The 18,644-nt window shown below is 35.9% G+C and overlaps 2 protein-coding genes across 4 annotated transcripts in view; one reads left to right on the plus strand and one right to left on the minus strand.

Moving 5' to 3' along the window:
• bmf2 (BCL2 modifying factor 2) lies at nucleotides 1-8,064 on the plus strand. Its single transcript, XM_079639261.1, has 4 exons — nucleotides 1-171; nucleotides 1,854-2,182; nucleotides 3,030-3,232; nucleotides 5,227-8,064. The coding sequence occupies exons 2-4, from the start codon at nucleotides 1,876-1,878 to the stop codon at nucleotides 5,326-5,328; spliced, it is 612 nt and encodes a 203-aa protein (XP_079495387.1). The 5' UTR covers nucleotides 1-171; nucleotides 1,854-1,875; the 3' UTR covers nucleotides 5,329-8,064.
• The window catches only part of flvcr2b (FLVCR choline and putative heme transporter 2b), a 21,770-nt gene continuing 11,183 nt past the window's right edge, over nucleotides 8,058-18,644 (minus strand). The window contains exons 3-11 of one of the 3 annotated variants that reach the window (XM_079639251.1): nucleotides 17,882-18,022; nucleotides 16,340-16,407; nucleotides 16,010-16,113; nucleotides 14,669-14,779; nucleotides 14,412-14,517; nucleotides 13,439-13,550; nucleotides 12,397-12,452; nucleotides 9,259-9,369; nucleotides 8,058-8,775 (exon numbers count right to left, since the gene is read on the minus strand). In XM_079639251.1, the coding sequence (XP_079495377.1) occupies nucleotides 9,301-9,369; nucleotides 12,397-12,452; nucleotides 13,439-13,550; nucleotides 14,412-14,517; nucleotides 14,669-14,779; nucleotides 16,010-16,113; nucleotides 16,340-16,407; nucleotides 17,882-18,022 (767 nt within the window). In that variant the 3' untranslated portion in view covers nucleotides 8,058-8,775; nucleotides 9,259-9,300. Of the gene's footprint in view, nucleotides 8,776-9,258; nucleotides 9,370-9,791; nucleotides 10,207-12,396; nucleotides 12,453-13,438; nucleotides 13,551-14,411; nucleotides 14,518-14,668; nucleotides 14,780-16,009; nucleotides 16,114-16,339; nucleotides 16,408-17,881; nucleotides 18,023-18,644 lie in introns of those variants that run through there. The other 2 variants (XM_079639249.1, XM_079639250.1) reach the window with 2 other exon arrangements.

Below are 18,644 nucleotides of genomic sequence, written 5' to 3' on the forward strand. Positions count from 1 at the left end.
GGACCTTCACCGCGCTCGTGTCCAATACAAACAACTCGAGCGGAGGGCGCAGAATGAAAACGGAGCGAGTCTGTGTTAGTAAATACAAGCAGAGTGAAGACGGAATAAAAGAGCTCTGACACAAAAAAGCGGAATAAAAACAGCACTGACAGACACATCCAAGCGCTGGCGGTGAGTGCCTCCTGTTTCTGTCTCATTTGCTCCAGTTTCATTCTGTAGTTTAGGATTTTTTTTTGGTGGTGTGCTCTATTGAAAGAAGAACCGAAGTGACTGTTTTTGTGTCAGTAAAAAAACAAAACAAAGTTTCAGTGTTTTGATCTGTGAAAGAAAGTGTTAAATTACAGAATAAAGATCATAATCTAATACAATGAAATAATCCCAATATGATGTTCTGATTCAGATATCCATCTAAACTTTAAAAAATCTGAAACATCAAAGAGGGACATTCACATTAAGTTTCATGGTGTCGTGATGCTTTCTATTTTGACATTACCTAATGCTTATGGTATATGTTGTAGTGTGGTTTGTATTCCCTGCTGAAAACAACACCTTAACCCAGCCTAAAATGTTTTTTTTCTAAATAATTGGAGGGATTGATGATAGTCTTCAATTGTCCAATTGTCTTTACCCCCCCCCCCCCCCCATCCTCCCCCCATCCCCACTCCCACTAAAACCAGCCAACAGACCAGGCTTAACCAAGCAAAGACCAGCAAACCATATTGAGTGTTATTCACATTGATATTTATCTGTCCATGTGAGAATCAATCTATTAACACAATAAAAATATATAAATATCTGGGTTTTTAATTTATTATGTCTTTTTCACTTCAGACTTCATGCACTGCAAGCAAATTACATATCTATGCATTTCTGAAAAGTCTTCATGCAACTCTTTAAGCTTTGTCAATTTGACCAATTTCACTGTAACTGCATCTGTACTGTAACCCTCAGTTGATCAGATTATTCATGCCATTAGGTATAGTTTTTTTATTTATTATTTAATTTTCACATCTTATCTAATTATAAAGTTATCTAAGAGTAAAGTGCAATGCATGCATAAACCGACTTGTTATGATGGTACAGATTTTAGAGGTATTGTTTTCTGGGAAAACTCTTTTGAGCACTTCCTCTCATTTGTATGAGGCTCCTTTGAAATGTCGCCATTTGACGTTTTGGCGGTTTGGTTTGTGACTATCTTAGTCATCTCACTGCACTTTGATGACAGAAGTTGCACTTACGTGCTGATCAACTGTCTGATCGTAATGACTCATTGTTAAACCAAATAAAATGCTCGTAATAACTCAAACCTATTTAGATCCGGCGTGTTTGGTTGCTCTTGTGAATGTGGGTGAGCTCTCTGTGAGATTCGGTGTTTGCATAAGGCCAAGTGTTCCTAAAATGCACTGGAGAGGAGACAGAGGAAAAACAATGCTATATGCAAATGATAAAAGGCTCAGTGAACATGATAACTGTACATGGTTTGGGTTAGAAAATAAACAAGCTTATCATATTTTAAAAGGGAAGATAAATGGCCATGTTTTGTGTTGTTTATGTCCAAAACGGTGCGTCCAATCAAATTTTGGGACATATTCATCGGTCAATTAGTAGTAAACCAATAAATAAACAATATGTGTAAATGTTTTATTTTGTTTACTTTTGTAACATGTTTGCCATTGTGTTTGGTCCCCACTTAATATCCAATGTAAAATATGGGTCCTGAAGCAAAACCACTGCACTAGAATGAAAAACAGGAACAAAATAACTTTTTAGAGGCCCTGTGTAATACACGGAAAGAAACGAACAGCATGTGAAGTCCAATATGGCACTGAGTGACAGTCTGTGTCATATTCCAGGGCAGTTTTGCTGACTCCGCCGATGGATGATGAGGAGGAGGAACAGCTTCCTCGCTGCTGTGAAACACCACTGAGAATCAAGAGCTCAGAGAACGGAGCGGTTAACAGACACAGGCGCTTTGAAGAAAGATCCACGCAGACAGTGAGCTCTGTCCTGAATTCAGTGAGAGTCGGAGATATGGCACCGCTCCAGGGTTCAGGGAGAGACACATCACCCCCCTGTGGAGCTGTGGATGCCAGGACTGCATTCAGGGCTCACTGCGGATCCAGGGGCCTCGCGTCACTTACTATGGCCCCTGGGGCTCCAGGGCCAAGAGCACTTTTCCATGGTAGGGATACATAATATGCATCATATCATTATATCATATGATTATGAGCCAAACACAAATTTAACCTCGTTCACATTATAGTAGCAGAACAATTTCCCCCCCCATTTCTTTATATGTATATATTTATTAGGGATGCACAGATATGAAAATTTTGTGCGATGCCGATAACCGATAATTCTTTATATTTGAAATCCGATAACCGATATATTGGCCAATAAATCTAAATCCAAATTTTTTATATCATTTTTTAGAGCCTGATTACCGTACAAAAACAAAAGTCTCACTATTAAAGCTGTGTACCAAGCACGGAATTATAATGATGTTCTCATTATAATTTTATGTCGCCTATATGACAGATTTACGCGGCACATGTTGCGCTTTACTGTATTTATTGAAGTTTATTTCGAGCAAAAATAAATAAATATATATATATATATATATTAACACAATATAAACATAGAACAGTTTATCTCCCATATACATATATATACACATATATACATACATATACATTACCAATAATAACTATATACATACATATATATATATATACACATATACATACACATGTGTACCTGTACACACACACACATTACAGTTTTGATACCTATATCCATATACATTATTTACCTTTTTGAAGTGATTCCAATCATATTTCAAGCCATAAAACCACCATGGTGAACAGTGCGCATCTGAAGTGTCTCAACTAAAAATTAGACCAAAGTACTAAACTGTAACTGTTAAATATATTGATTTTCATTCTTAAATATTTTATATAATATTATAATATATCCATAATAATAATTATTATATCACTATAATAGAAATATGGCTTTTATCTTCAAAGGAAATGCTGGATTTCGAGCACATTTCCCCGCGCTGTTCGAACCTGTCCTGGATGGCGTACAAAACGTCGAAGGAAGGGAGGCCGACGAAGGGAGAGCAGAAGGAAAAGAAGACGAACGTGACGTGGGAATTAGCGTGGAGATTCAGATTGGACGTAAATTGCGTGAAATGGGGGATCAGTTTCAGCAGGAACATCTTCAGCTGGTAAGAGTGATTTCAGATCAGACTAGTAAAGTTTCCGATGTGAATCAAAAGGGTAAAAGAGTTGCACAGGTGTGTGACAGAGTCTGTGGTTTCATTGCAGTGGTTTCTGTCACAACGTGCAATGACACCATCGTCTGTTGTTATTTTAATGCCGCTCATGCAAATGCTCAGAGGGAGCGATGACATCATTATTGGTTTGCTCATCCTGTTTACTCAAGTTCTCTTAGATTTTATCAGATTTACTTAAAATGATGAATACATACATATACACATATATATATATACACAGTACACCAATAACCTTTCAGTAATGATGGAGGAGTTTAATTACTAGATTATATTTATATAGCAAACTTTATTATTAGGTTTTAATTGGTAAAATCTGATTAGTTTAAAGTGTTTATCTGGGTAAGTAAATAAATAAGAACAATATGGGAGATATATGGAAAAAAGTTTTGTAATTTAACTTTTTATTATATAATTGTGAGAAGTGCCACATTGTATCATGTAAATATGCCCACCGGAGGTAACATTTTTACAATGTTTTTGTTGTAGATGTATTTTAAAAAGTACATTTAAATTACAAACAGCAGATGAAGACAACTTGGTCTTGTTTAATAATGTTACTTTTTTTTTTTTTTGAGGTAAACATTTTCCATGTGTGACTTATCTATGTTAACATTTATCCAAACTAAGTGACTTTTACATGTATAAGAGAAGCATATTAACTCACATCCTCTACATGATTTAAGATTTATCAAGGGTTTGAAAGTTGGCAAGTTCAGCATCTACCCGGGCCGGCTGTAGTTTGTGTGTGAGCTCAGAAAGAGGATGTGAAGTGTGTTTATACGGCAGGCTAAATTTAGACAGACTAAAACTCCACGTCAGCAGACATGTGACCACAATCTCAAATGTAACACCTTCTTTAGTAACACTGTCTGTGTGTGTGTGTGTGTTAAATGCTGAGCCGCTACAACTGAGATGTCTTAATGAACATGCAGATTGTACGCTTTATAGACCACGGAAATGCCGTCATGAGCTCAGATACAATCAAAAACCTGAAAACTTCATGTTCTCACAGATGGCCCGAACAGCAGTTGAATAACTTAAAAACTTGAAAGAGGACAATACAATTAAAAATAAATGGGTCAGAATAATTTAAATAAGTTAATCTAAATTACAGCTTTGCTAACTCTTTTACATCTAGCATGCCTTCAGTGAGAGTAGTTGCTTATGCAACATACTGCAATAGTCAAGGCTGAACTACAACACCTACTTACAACACTGATGGCCTGACTGCTGATTGGCCGCTTTAACTGTCCATCAGGGGGATTTAGAGGGAAGGGGAGGAGTTTGAAGTGAAGCTTGAGGCCACAGCGCCATCTCATGGCAGATACCTGCAATTTAAAAACAAACATTGACCCTATTTACTTTCTTAAAGGGATAGTTCAGCCAAAAAATGAAAATGTTAATGTCATCATTTACTCACCCTCAAGTCGTTTACAACCTGTGGGAGTATCTCTCTTCTCTTGATGTTCAGTTCAGTTGACAGTAGCCATTGCTTTTCTCTCTCTTATGGAAGTCAATGGCTACCGTCAAGTGTTTAATTACCAACATTTTTCAAAATATCTTGTTTTGTGTTCAACAGAAGAAAGATACTCATACAGGTTGTAAACAACTTAAGGGTGAGTAAATGATGACTACATTTTCATTTTTGGGTGAACTATTCCTTTAATAGACGCTCCTGGTCTTACTGTGCACTATTTAGTAACAACTTTGCTTTTTGACTGACTTAAAAATTAAGTCATTGTTGTCCAAATAAGTCCAATTATTGAAGAAAAATGGGTTGTGAATGTCAATTCATGTGGACTTTAATTATACAATGGATAGTTTCATAATAAATCCTCTCCTATCTTATTAAATGCAGTATTATATTTCACCTACAACGGATATTTCACCTGATGAATAATCCATTTTTTTTTTTTTTTGTGCAGTTCACTCAAAGGGGCCAGTTGGGTTTGTTCCAGCTTGTGACATCGATCTACAACTTCCTTTTTCCTCAAGAAGGAGCCCAAAACGCAAGAGCCCGGAGATGAGACGCACCAGACCAGGACCCAAATGAGTTTTACACAGCACTGTAAGATCGCAGATCTGGATTTATGTGGCTCAAAAACTGTTGTGGAAAGAAGGTTGCCGCTGGTCAGAGACTTCCCTCCTTTTCCCGAAGAAGCCATTCTCAAAATGGAGCATTGGAGTAAATTTTCTGCAGGTTGCATATCAATATAAAGATATTCATATTCTGCCTTACGTTTTCCAAACCTACGTTCACATATGAGCGTATCTCAGCGCAGTGAATGCCTTAATAAAACCCTCAGAAGAAGGACGAACTGCTTTACTAGGCAACGAGCTGTGAGAATACTCGAGGTCCACACTTATGTGTGCGTTTGAGTATTTGTGCTGACTTTAATACAACTTCTGAACTCTGACGCATCCCAGAACCGAATCTTGATCTTTCCCTGCTGGTGTATCACGGATATAGTGCTTGATTCACTGTCTTTTCACTGTTATTGGGACAGAGTTGAAGGACAGAACAGATGTGACGATACGTAATCCAGAGGCCAGTAACATGCTTCAGAAAGAACTGACAAAGTTTTGTTTAAATGCAGAAAAACAACTTGAACTTTAGGTTGTACTACCTGTATATCAATAATGAGCCATTTCTGAGAACAAGAAGAAGACCGATAGGATTTTTGTGATTTTAAAATGCTGAAGAGGATCATGTTTTCTCATTAAGAGAGAATGTACCACAAAATCAATTTTACAATTTTACCTTTTCTCAAATATTAGTTTGCCTTAATGAATTAATTCTGCTGTCATGTATCACAGACATTGCATAACGACATGATTTCTCTCAGGCACTGAAGTATTACTTTATATATCAGTGTTTAAAGCATCTCTATAGAAATTGGTGATTATCAAAATGTGCTCAAAGAGCAATACACCAAATCATCTTTTACAGTTCAACTCAAGCGATAAATGCAATCAATAATATCTAACAAATATACACGTTACATAATGAGAATTTATCAAAGCTCTAGGAAGAGTTGTGTTATTATGTATATCAATCAATAGTTATTATAAAGAGGTTTTTATTAGCCTACTGTTAATGTCATAAGAGGGAAAGTGTCCAATAGATAGCAAACATATGCTTTAATTAGAGGGATAGTTCACCCTAAAAGTAATATTACGTCATCACTTACTCACCCTCATGTCATTCCGAACATTCCTGTGTCATTTTCTTTCTTCGTGGCTAAAATGTTATCGATTTTCGCCAGGGCAGCGCCATTTTAATTTTGGCGCGAATAAAAACATTCTATGAGGGATTTAAGTAACGACGAAAAATCGTTACAAAAATTTGAGTTTGAAAATTACATGTGATATAAAACTTTGATATTGTGCATGCCAAAACTCGTTTCATCCGTGTAAAATTCTATACGACGCCTGCCCGGGTTTGTATATGATGACAGATTTTGCATTTTTACGTGAACTGTCCCTTTAAGGATACGGACAATAATGAACTCAGATGTAAGGTGTGTTCGATTTAAAGCGGCGCTGCAGACCGATCGGTGTATGACATCAAGTTACCGCGAGAGAGATTCAAAAGCTATTTGAAATTCGAATCGCTCTCGCGGTAATTTGATGTCGTACGCCAATCGGTCTAACCGCACAGCGCCGCTTCAAGTCCAACACACCTGTAGATAGATTTCTACAGAGACGGCCAGATCGCATCACGTGACTGGCTCATGATCTGGCGCTGATATGAATATTTAAGAGTTTGTATATGGTGTGCGATAAAGCGGGGGAATTTATTTTATATATTTGTAAACCCATATTGTAAAGTAAAAATATAAATATAAGATAAATAATTTAAGTTATAAAAATAGATATCGTTCCATTGCTGGTTTCTTAAATGCTTTCTTTTGTGGTACAATCTACTGAGGTGCCTGTACTTTGCGGTTTACAATTTAACATGGTTTGCTTGTGCATTATCGATAGATTTTATAACGTAATGTCGTCAGTATAGTGTTGGGAGACCATGAAGACGGTGTGAACAGACTGTCAGAGTCCACAAATCCACATGATTCCTCTGCAATTATTCCGATTTCAGACCATTTTATTTCCTCACCACATTCCACGGAGGTGATGTTCCAGTGCTGTGATGTATTGCTGTCCTGTTGTTCTTCTGACAGGTGTGCCTCAAATGCTTGTGTATTGGTAACGATGACACTTGCAGACAATCAAACAGCTGAAGGTGCCTTAGAACAGCAGGCCAATCGAGGACTTGATGTTACCAACACACTGGGCTTCTTCAGTCACGAGCACCCAAACAAACACGTGAACACACACATTGCAGTTGGATGAGTAAATACCTCCACACAAACCACAGGGAGCTCAAACAGACTATCAAAGAGAACAGGCTGCTACTGCTGCCTCACTTTTCTGAAATGCCCTTTCAAATGCACTTGTCGTCAAATGAGTAAAATATGTTAAGCTGTTTTTACTTTGTTTGGAATGTGTAGTACGGGACGTTACTGCTGGTTCTTTTTTAATTTTGTTACTTAAAATAATTATACAGTTTGATAAATATATGAAATGCTGTTATAAAATTGTGAAATAAGATGTCTTTTTTTACATATATCATAAATGCTGTCATAAACGCTGACACTTTTTCTGCAATGTTTACTGCATTAAAATATTTATGAATATTCATTTGAGAGCTCTATTTGTGATTTTATATATATATATATATGAATAAACAAACATTCTGCTACAAATGTTTTAATTTTTAAAAACATAATATAACAGAAAAGTGCTTTAGATGTTAGAGTTGTTTTATTCATTACAATTTGTTCTGATGGACTTTACAAAGGGTCAAAATACACAACAACTGTATAAAAATATTGAAACATTTTTCAGTACATATTACTGCATAGATGGAAACCAACATTGCATATTTAGCTGTTCTTCGGTTTCTATTTGGAAACGGATTCGGTTCCTATTCATATTTCCTAGTTCAAATAATACTGAAACATTCCTCAATTCAATAGGTTTCATAGTAGAATTTGTCCTGTAAGTTTCCATGAAAAAATTTGTTGCAAGAAAAAAAATGTTAACATTAATAATTTAAATTGAAAACAGAAATTGATAAACTAATTTAAAATTAGAATATGTCCTATTGAGATGATTAGTGATAAATTGATCACACCATATGAACAAACAAACGAACACTTAGTCCCTGGCTGTTACAGACATTCGACACAATGCAAATAAACACAAATAATACATCCCGATTCAAATGTCACAAAATAACTTTCAGTATCAGGCAAAAATACATTTAAATTCAAGGCTGGTTACAAACTATAAAACATAAACAGTGTCACAAAAAAAAAAAGAAAAGAAAAGTGAAATGCAACATGATCCGTTTTATGATCACATTAGAGTTTGGCTTCAAAAGCTTGTGCTGGAGATGTTTCCAAATGGCTCTAAAAACACAAAACACATTATTAGTAATAGATATCAGTGAAACGGCGCCCCCTGGCGGCATTAAACCAGTTGCACACATCCACTGTTAGTGTGTCAGTGGATTAAATGGGTTAAATGTTAGTACAGACCAAACAACCAATCTATAGTTAAACACACACACATGAAACATTGTTTAGAATACTTTTTAAGAGATTTTAATTACGAGAACTCAGGAAACGTTCCTGACAAAAAGCCACGTTTACGTTGTAATACCAGTGTAATACCCATGTCATTATACAAATTTGTGTTCTCATAAATCATATAAACAAGCAAACACACAGACACGAAGCTCAAGGGCGAAGCGTTTAGATAGAGCAGACAAAAGTAATTAACATTGGACTCTGATTTGACACTGAGAATCAAAAGCACATCTGAATCACTTTATAAGCGATAATTAAAATGAAGTGTGAATCAGACGGGCTAATCACGTGTGTCGCCCATACCTGAACCACAGTGCGCAATAAAATCAGGCAGTGATTGATTGGTCACATGTGTGTGGATGGAAGGAGAGACGTCCCACTGTGATCCTGAACGTATGACCTGCCCAACGTTGCCTGTACACACACACAAACACACACACACACACACTGATCTATGAACAGATTTGAAGAGAACGGGGTGAGTAGAAATTGGGGAACAAAACGAGCAGAGAAACAGGTTGAGTAAAAAAAAAAAAAAAATCTTGTTCAGGACGAGTGGAAAAGAGAATGGCATTATGTGGAAAATTGGACAGGGAAAATCGGAAAGAGGAAGGAGTGAGTGAAAAGAGAATTTCACTACCACTGAAAAGTTTGTGATGATGCTGAAAATCCAGCTTTGACATCACAGGAATAAATTACATAATAAAATATATTCAAATAGAAAATGGTTATAGTTAACTTATATCATTTCACAATATTACTGTTTTTTATCAAATAAATGCAGCCTTGGTGAGGAGAAGAGACTCCTTTCAAAACTTTTTTTTTTTTTTTTTTTTAAAGACCCCAAACTTTGAACAGTAGTGTATTCAAGAGGAAAGAGGCATTGAGATGAGTGGAAAACAGAACTGGATAATGGGAAACTGGAGTGTGAATGGGATGCGTGGAACAAGGGAACATGAGTGTATATAGATGAGCAGGAGTGATAGTGAAGAACAGGATGAAGTGCGTTTATAGGGCTGGTATTTTCCCACACATCATCCAATCACAGCCCTGGAATGTCAACAATAAAAAGTTCAAAGAAACTGCTGGGCCGAAGACACTTGCAGGAACTTATTTTATTTTTTATTTTTTATTTATTTTATTTATTATTACAGGGACAGTGCATATTAATAAACATTTCTGCCAATATGCTAGAATTAGCCAGAAGGCTATTTTTCATCTGCAGTCCCCGGACAGATGTTAAAAGTCACCCTAAAGGAGAATAAAATTACATATAAAAAAAAATATAAAAAAATTTGTACAATACATTTAGTAAGAAATCGAAATACAGCAAACCAACAATCAAACAAACATCTGACAAAGACATAACATATACTACACACACACAAGGCAAGAAGCCAGCAATGGATAGAGCACATATAGAAATGTGTTAATGTTGACAGCTCTGAAATTCAAGAAGCCATTTCTTTAAATGGTTCTTAAATGTACAATATGTGTTTTGATTTCTGATGATTAAAGGAATGCGGTTCCATTCAGTAGCAGCTCGAACAGAAAAAGAAGTATGACCAAATACACTTTTTCTAAAGGGAATGACACAATCTCCCCTCGCTGCACCTCTGGTTCTACTATGATCAGCTGTACGGATGTTAACAAACTGATGGAGTGGAGGGGATGATAAACCATGAATAATTTTGTATAGAAGACATAGATTTGAGTATTTGACCATGTTTTCCCAGCTGAGTAATCTATGTTTTAGTAATATTGGACAATGGTGAGAAGTAATTGATCTCTTATCCAAAATTTTAACTGATCGTTTATAAAGTGACTGCAGGGGTTTCAGTGACGTAACACCAGCTTGTGACCAGAACACGGTCACAGTCCTGCTGTGAAGCTTTGAAACAAAAGCTAACAAACCAAAATGACCAACTAATAAATACATTTAACATTTAACACCTGAGTTCAAGTTAAAACACCACAACACAGAAACATGAGGAAGAAACAACAGGAGTCATTTCTCGAGCATCTGCTAGTGATGGATTGGAATCACGTTGAAATGAAAAATACAGTTAAAGCTACAATATGTACGAATTTTGTAATAAAATATCCAAAAATCACTTACGCAGTGTGATATATTTCCTGGAGTTGTGTACTTACAATATCCCAAAAGTTTCCAAAGAAATTCCAATTTTAAATAATGTCTCGTCCCTGACTCCCTGTTCACTTGTCGCCTTTCAATTATGTAATATCCGCGTTATCCCTGGTTTCCGCTCGTACTGCCATAGTAACCATGCTGACAGATGTGACCAACTACGTTACGTCTATAGCGGCACGCTCACGCTGTTGCTGTTTCGTTCAAACATTATGGACCATGGCAAGCAGACTTTGGGAGAAGTTAAACGAGGATCAATATCAGCGAGGCGTTTTCGAGATGCCGAGAGCTCCACGTCCGTGACAAACTTCAACTTCTGCCACTCTTGCATGTACTTTATTAGACAGGTGAGCACATGTACAAAAAACTAATCAATGTTTTATAGCTCAACATGATGAAATGTTAGAATATGATCAGTATGTTATTCTAATGTTGATCTAGCTTACTGCTAGTCTCATACAGACAATCTAACACATAGAATAACATTATAACTTTCAACACACTCAAATGCAGTTTAGTGTGATAGTGTACAGCAAGTGAAACAGCGCTGCGTTACCTCACAAGTTTCATTCGTCAAATAAACTGACCTGTGTGAGTAGTAATTCAGCACTTGCGGGGAGTTCGGTAGAATGAAATGTCCTTATTCCTTTATATCCGCGGGACTCGTGTGTGGCGCTGATATCTGTCTCTCATTAGCAATCGCGCCCTGCTTCATTCCACAGTTATGTTAAAAACATCAATGTATTCACTCATCCATAAACATTATTAGATCCTTCGGCAGGACGACAAGTTCCATAATTCCGCTTAATGCGTCATCAACCTCCGCCTTTGTTATTGTAAGAGGTTAGCGACCCCTAGCGGCGAAAAAAATTACATATTGTAGCTTTAAGTGCACATGTGCAGCGCAAGTCTGTCATATAGGCGACATACAATTATAATGAAACCATCATTAGAATTGTGTGATTGGGACATGACGAGACTTGTTTTTGTAATCAGGCACTCAAAAATTAAATTTTTGGGGGGATTTAGCTGTATCAGCCAATATATCGGTTATTGGCTTTAAAATGTAAAGAATGATTGATTATCGGTCATACATTTGCATATTGGTGCTCTGCAATACATATTAGTGGCTGTAAAAATCGGCCAAACAAGAGACACATTTTCAGAAAACACAAAACATTAATTTATTCCTGGATGAGGAGGTCACGTAAACCTTAATCTGCTTTCTATCACACATATATCTCATAACATCTTATTGTGTAACTGTTTTGCAGGTTTGGTTTGATACTTACAGCTGCCAGTGCTTGCTGGTTTGCCAACTGTCTGCGCAGATCTGACTTAATACAGGCTGAGATAAAGAACAGAAACACGAGACACACATTACGATGGCTTTAACATTCACATCTATCTACTGAGATGACTGATGCACCCTGTGAGCTCTAGTCTATCCAATCAGTATCTGAATTGTGAATATAAATGAATGAATCATTTAATATTTCCTAACTTACAAATGCAATGAATACTGAATGGCCCTAAAATAGATGTCATTTTTATTATTATTAGGTTTAATTTCCATGGGTGACACATCCACGGTGATCCATCAATGGGTTTGGCTTTGTTTACGTGGAAGATCATTCTAGTTGGACTTTTGAGATCCAAGTCATTGCTCAAAGAGAAAGTAAACACTTTGTACCTCTATGCATCAACGACTATATAATGTCTCCACATGAACTCTAATTACCTGGAAAATGTGTTGAATATTAACTAGGAAGTCGATTAAAAGTAAATTATCCATAACAACAATCTGGATAAGTGCAGCGAACATTATTATTGTAATTACATAGATTGTATTATATCATTTTAAAACATGTGACGATATGCCAGCCCTAGTCTTGAGAACACAGTTAATCTGATTAAAATCTTACTTAAATTTGATCTAATGGGGCAGGCGAGTCACTGAAGGGATACAGAGATCCGGTTCTGTGTTTGTACTCTGAATGATTTTGGCTGTACCTGTCTCAAAACAATATCGCTTATTCTAGATTTACACAATCCAGTGTTTTTTCTGTGTGTTTAATAGCTCATATATTAACTGAAACATTAGAGGACACTGCAGCTTTCATAATGTCACTTATGCAGCATGAATGTTAATTCAATGCTTTCCAAGAAGCATTATCATCACCAGGAATCAAAGCGCTTGAAAGCAACTACAGTTCATAGGACCAGAGTAAAAAATACAAAGTATGAAGTACATAAAAGTTTCCTCAAGTATGAACTCTGTACTGGATTAAAGAGGAACAACTAATCTGGTATTGAGCATTGAGCGATCTGCACCTGTAATGATGGTTCCTATCAGCAGGAAGGCACATAGAAAGAGATTTCCAGCCAGCGTATTGAACGAGTCCATAATTTTCCCCTGACAGATCGTAAATATGATCCCAAATACCTGCAGTAAGAAAAACAATGTTCATTAGGATTGTTGGTAACTCCATATTAAACTCTATAAAATAACATAAAACTCCAAAAATAAGACAACTGGAGCCTCTTAAAAACAGTTTATAAAACGGATAATTCTGGCCCTTGCTGCTGATTGGTCAACAGCAGTGTTTTATTTACCATAAATCTTGACTATGACCACTTCATTGAAAAGATCTGTGTATCACTGTTCAACACTCTTAAGCCGGGCTGAGACTACAGGAGTTTTAGGATTTACCCATCCTGACAATCTGAGAAAAATATTGTTCAGGACCCTGGAGTCAGGATTATTTTTTAGTTTAGTTTACTTTTCGTTACTATGTGTTTGTGTTTCTTGTGCTTCAGTTCAGTTTAGCCTTGATTGTTTCCTAGTTATTCTCCTTGGTTACTGATTACACTCAGCTGTCGATCATTATGTTTCGCTTGCTAACTTTGTGTACAAGTATTCCCTGTTTTGTTCTGTTCCCTGTCAGTTATTGTCGTTGCTTAAATGCTTTGCGAGAAAAAAAACATGACTTACAAAATATTAATCTCCAACCCACGTTCATGTGTACGCATGCGTTTTGTGTGAACGTTTTTACGTGAAGAGAAATATTTTTATAAATAAAGTGGCAAATTATGTTTTCAAACAAAGCACTCGTGTCACTTCAGAAAATTTGATAAAATTGCATAAAATTGGTTTGGAACGACATGAGGGTGAGTGAAAGATGACAGAATATACATTTTTGGGGGATCAATCCCTTTAATTTAGATTTTCTTGTGAAATCCATATGGATATTTATTTGGCTAGCCTTTTTTTGGTAATTTTTTTAAATAAATATCATACACATACCTGTGCAGAGCAGTTCAGAAGTCCTGAAGACGTCCCCTCACACTCTGGATAAGTTAATTCGACGCCAAACTCAAAACCGAGGGGAAGATAACCCGTCATGAAGAACCTGCGTCAGTAACACACAAACAAAAAGATTTTGGGCAAAACGTTTACGTTTTCACATTTTTTAAAATTTAGAAAATATATCTATTTTTTTTGTTGTTGCAAATTTCATCTGGCCATGCACAGCATGAACAACAGTAAAAATCTTCTCATACCCGAGTGTTCCCGCTGTGATAAAGACCACCCACAGGTGACCCAAATTCAAGGTAAAAGCATAAATCACCAAACCCACCAGGGACATCAGATACACAGCTAGAGTGGTTTGTCTGTGGAGAGACATCACATAACAGAGACATGGGACATGGGGCAAATCCATCATCAGGATCCAACATGTCCTAGTATGACTGAACGAATGAGATCATATCATTAATAGCAGCTGAAAATACATGTAGATCCAGAAATACCATTTCAGTTGCTATAGTACAATAGCATTTGCTAGATATCTGGGCATTTCTTCAACTATTAGCACTTTTAAAAATTATAATTGTTTTGGAATGTTAAGTAGTTGGATGGTTTTGGTGGAAATCATGGCACAACTGTGGGACAATCGTAATTTGTGTAACAAAATATAATTTTCACATAATAAAATTGAATAGTTTATGATTACACTTGGTTTGGATCATGGGTTTGCTTTAAAAATGCAATATTTTAATAATGGATTTTCATATAATATATATTTACTTTTAAGAAATTACCGGTAATACTTTTATTCAGCAAGGATGCATTAAATTGAATTGAAATCATGATTTTTTTTAACACGGTTTCCATAAAAATATGAAGCAGCACAACTGCTATCAACAATATTAACAGTAATAGTAAATGTTTCTTGAGCAGCAAATCATCATTTTATAATGATTTCTGAAGCATCATGTGACACAGACGACTGGATTAATGATGCTGAAAAACCAGCTTTGCAAATAAATTATATTTTAAAATCTATTCAAATAGAAAAAAGTTATTTGAAATTGTAATAATATTTCACAATATGACTCTTTTTACTCTATTTTTTGATCAAATAAATGCAGTTGGTGAGAAGAAGAGACTTCTGTCCAAAACATAAAAAAAGTGTACTGACCCCCAACCTTTTGAATGATAGTGTATATAAAAGGCATTTGAAAAAAAGCAAAACTGTTTTAAATGAATTCCGTTGACACAAAACGGCCATTAATTGTATTATTAATCTGATATTTCAGTTCAGTAGTGTGTGAGTGTGGTGGTAAGTGTAAACAAAGAAACATCACAATGTCCAGGAGGGGAAGACATGCTGCATGGGGTCAAATGCACTTAAACAAAAGGTCACGAGGCCTAGGTTCATGGATCAGAGGCAAACACCTGGAAAAACACACTAAACCAAAGCATATGAACAGACTCACGGGGGGGAAAGGACTCAATAACACACTTATCTTCAAGGAGGAATGAAGACAAATGTTTATCAAGCACTGTCACTGCCTGAAGGACATTTGAAGATTTGTTAGGATTAAAGTCCAGCCTCTTACTTGTATGTCTTAGATCGGTCTAACCAGATTCCACAGATGAGAGAACCCACCATGCCAGCGATCACGATGGTGAGGCCGATCCTGCCGGCGTTCACCTCCTCCCCCTGTTAAAACCAGAACAAACTTTTACATACATTCTCTGTTCTACCACAATATGTCAGACTAAGATCAGTTCTTCTGGATTAATGAATAAATGGAAAAATGGAAACCCACAAACACTAACTTCTTCCACCAGTAATGAGGTTAAAATTCACTGGAATCAATTCAGTTATGTAAATTGAGTGTAGGTCATGGGCGCTCATGATTGGTTGGACAGGAGGAGGGACTTACAGGATAGTGTTCAATGATCATTCGGTTGAGAAGCGTACTGACAGCATAGAAACAGCCAACATTCAGCCCTGAGGAAAGACAGATGAAGTCAAAAACATAAAAAAGCATTTCAAAAAGACTTAACACAGAACATCTGATTTCAGACTATTGATTTGATGTGTATCTAGTAAGCAGTAAATGTTTTCACATTTCTGAAGCAGCTGTAAAGACATAAAGAGCTCTGCATTCCTGCAGGTTTATTTCTGTCAATGTTCAGCCAGGTCAAATGCAGCTACAGGCTTCTCATGCCAGTGTTACACAGCTGTTTGTGTGTGTGTGTGCAGATGGATCATAAACTCAGTGTGCAGCGTTAATGTAGTATATGCTCACCATGAACGCAAAGCAAAGATGACAATTCAGTTTGTTCAGCATTAGCTTTTTACTTTTTCAGAAAAAAAACAATACAGTCATTTTTTATTGACTAGCTGATTTTAATCTTCATGCCATCACAAGCTAGACATAAGCATATCAATCAAAAATATAAATAAGATATTTATGTAATATACCATTCAAGTTTTTTTTATGTTTTAGAAAGATCTCAGAGGATGCCTTTATTTGATAAAAAAATCTGTAAAAAACACTAATAATGTTGAATATTATTACAATTGAAAATAACTGTTTTCAATTTTTATATATTTTAATCTATTCTTGTGATGCAAAGCTGAATTTTCAGCATCATTACTCCAGTTTTCAGTGTCACATGATCCTTTAAATCATTCTAATATGATGATTTGCTGCTCAAGAAACATTTCTGATTATTATCAATGTTGAAAACGTTCAAAAGAACAGCATTAATTTGAAATGGAAATCTTTTGTAACATTATGAATGTCTTTACTGTCATTTTTGATCATTTAATGTGTACTAGCTAAATAAAAGTATTCATTTCTTTCAAAATAAATAAACAATTGTAGTCTAATTGACACCAAACATCTGAATGTTAGTGTATATTTGTATATTTATATTAGCGTACATCACTTATATTTGGGTATCAGTATAGGTTTAAATATATAACAAGTCAAATTCACAGCAATTAACTAAAATATGATGTAAATAATATTTTATTTTAGACAGACAGGAAAGAAAAACATGGCTGAAGCTGCTGGTTTGGCAGTAGCACCCTGTTTACAATATTATGGATCGAGTCCCTTCAGTGTAAGACTATGGATTTTTTTGTGTGCTTTTCCCCCTTTAATTTTATAGTGCACCATGTGACTATGACTGTAATAACAGCACATGCGTGATTTGAGGAATCATTTATGACTGTAGCAGGACAAATTATGACCGGAAGTTTAATAATTAGTGTTAGGAGCATGTTCGAATCACAAACACCAAGTATGAGCAACAGTAATAGAGATGCTTACATTAGCAAACAGCACTGACTATAGAACTATTCATGTCAATGCTCTCAGTAACAAACTACGACTGTGTTAAAACGGCAGCAAGCATAATGAGCCCCAGTTTGAGGTCTTGAATGGCTCCGTTGTGCTCAGAGTGATATTCACCATAACTGATGACGAGGAGGATGAAGGCTTTGTTGCGGAGCAGCCCGAGAATGGAAGCTGTATAGGAGTAGCTCTCCGGAGAGATCTGCCGAGCCGCGGCCTGAGCGTGGGTGGGAGGGATCTCCGGACGCTCCTGAAACACTGACATGAACATAAAATACTAAATAAAAATCACCAAAACTCTTCATTTACATGTAGTAGATCAGCACTGATCTGAGTCCAGTTTCATTGTGGAACTGGACACTATAGCTCTCAAGCTTATTGTTAATAATCGTTTTCGGTAATTAAAATAAAGCTGAAATAAAAATTATATATTAGATGAAAAACTAACTGAAACAAATAAGTTAGTAAAGTACGTATAGTACTAAAATTACTAAAACTGAAAATTAAATAAAGCTAAAAGCTAAAGCTATTAAAAAAGAAATAAAAATGATGCATAATAAAACTACGTAAATTTATGAAATCTTAAACCAAAACCTAAAACTAATTCAAAATATTAATAAATAATATAACAGTCAATAAATAATACTCAAATAACACTGCAACCTAGACAACATCATACAGCAAGGCCGTTTAATATAAAATATAAGAAGGCTGTAACAAAATATATAAGCCGAAAAATAATGCCTTCTAAGATATTGGGGAAAATGTAAGTCAGAATTACTGTATTTTCAGGCAATCCCAGAATGCATTGGAAAAAATGTATCCAAGATGCCGAGGTTGACACAAGTGAATGCTTAAATACTAAAGAATGAAATAATGG

Source organism: Phoxinus phoxinus (genome assembly GCF_949152265.1).
Source record: "Phoxinus phoxinus genome assembly, chromosome: 16".
Taxonomy (NCBI): Eukaryota; Metazoa; Chordata; class Actinopteri; order Cypriniformes; family Leuciscidae; genus Phoxinus; species Phoxinus phoxinus.

Excerpts from the sequence above, each read along its gene's own strand:
- bmf2 (XM_079639261.1), top strand. The coding sequence starts at position 1,876 with ATGGATGATGAGGAGGAGGAACAGCTTCCTCGCTGCTGTGAAACACCA. Across the intron at positions 2,183-3,029 it reads GCCAAGAGCACTTTTCCATG|GAAATGCTGGATTTCGAGCA; the intron begins GTAGGGATACAT and ends TTATCTTCAAAG. Across the intron at positions 3,233-5,226 it reads AGCAGGAACATCTTCAGCTG|TTCACTCAAAGGGGCCAGTT; the intron begins GTAAGAGTGATT and ends TTTTTTGTGCAG.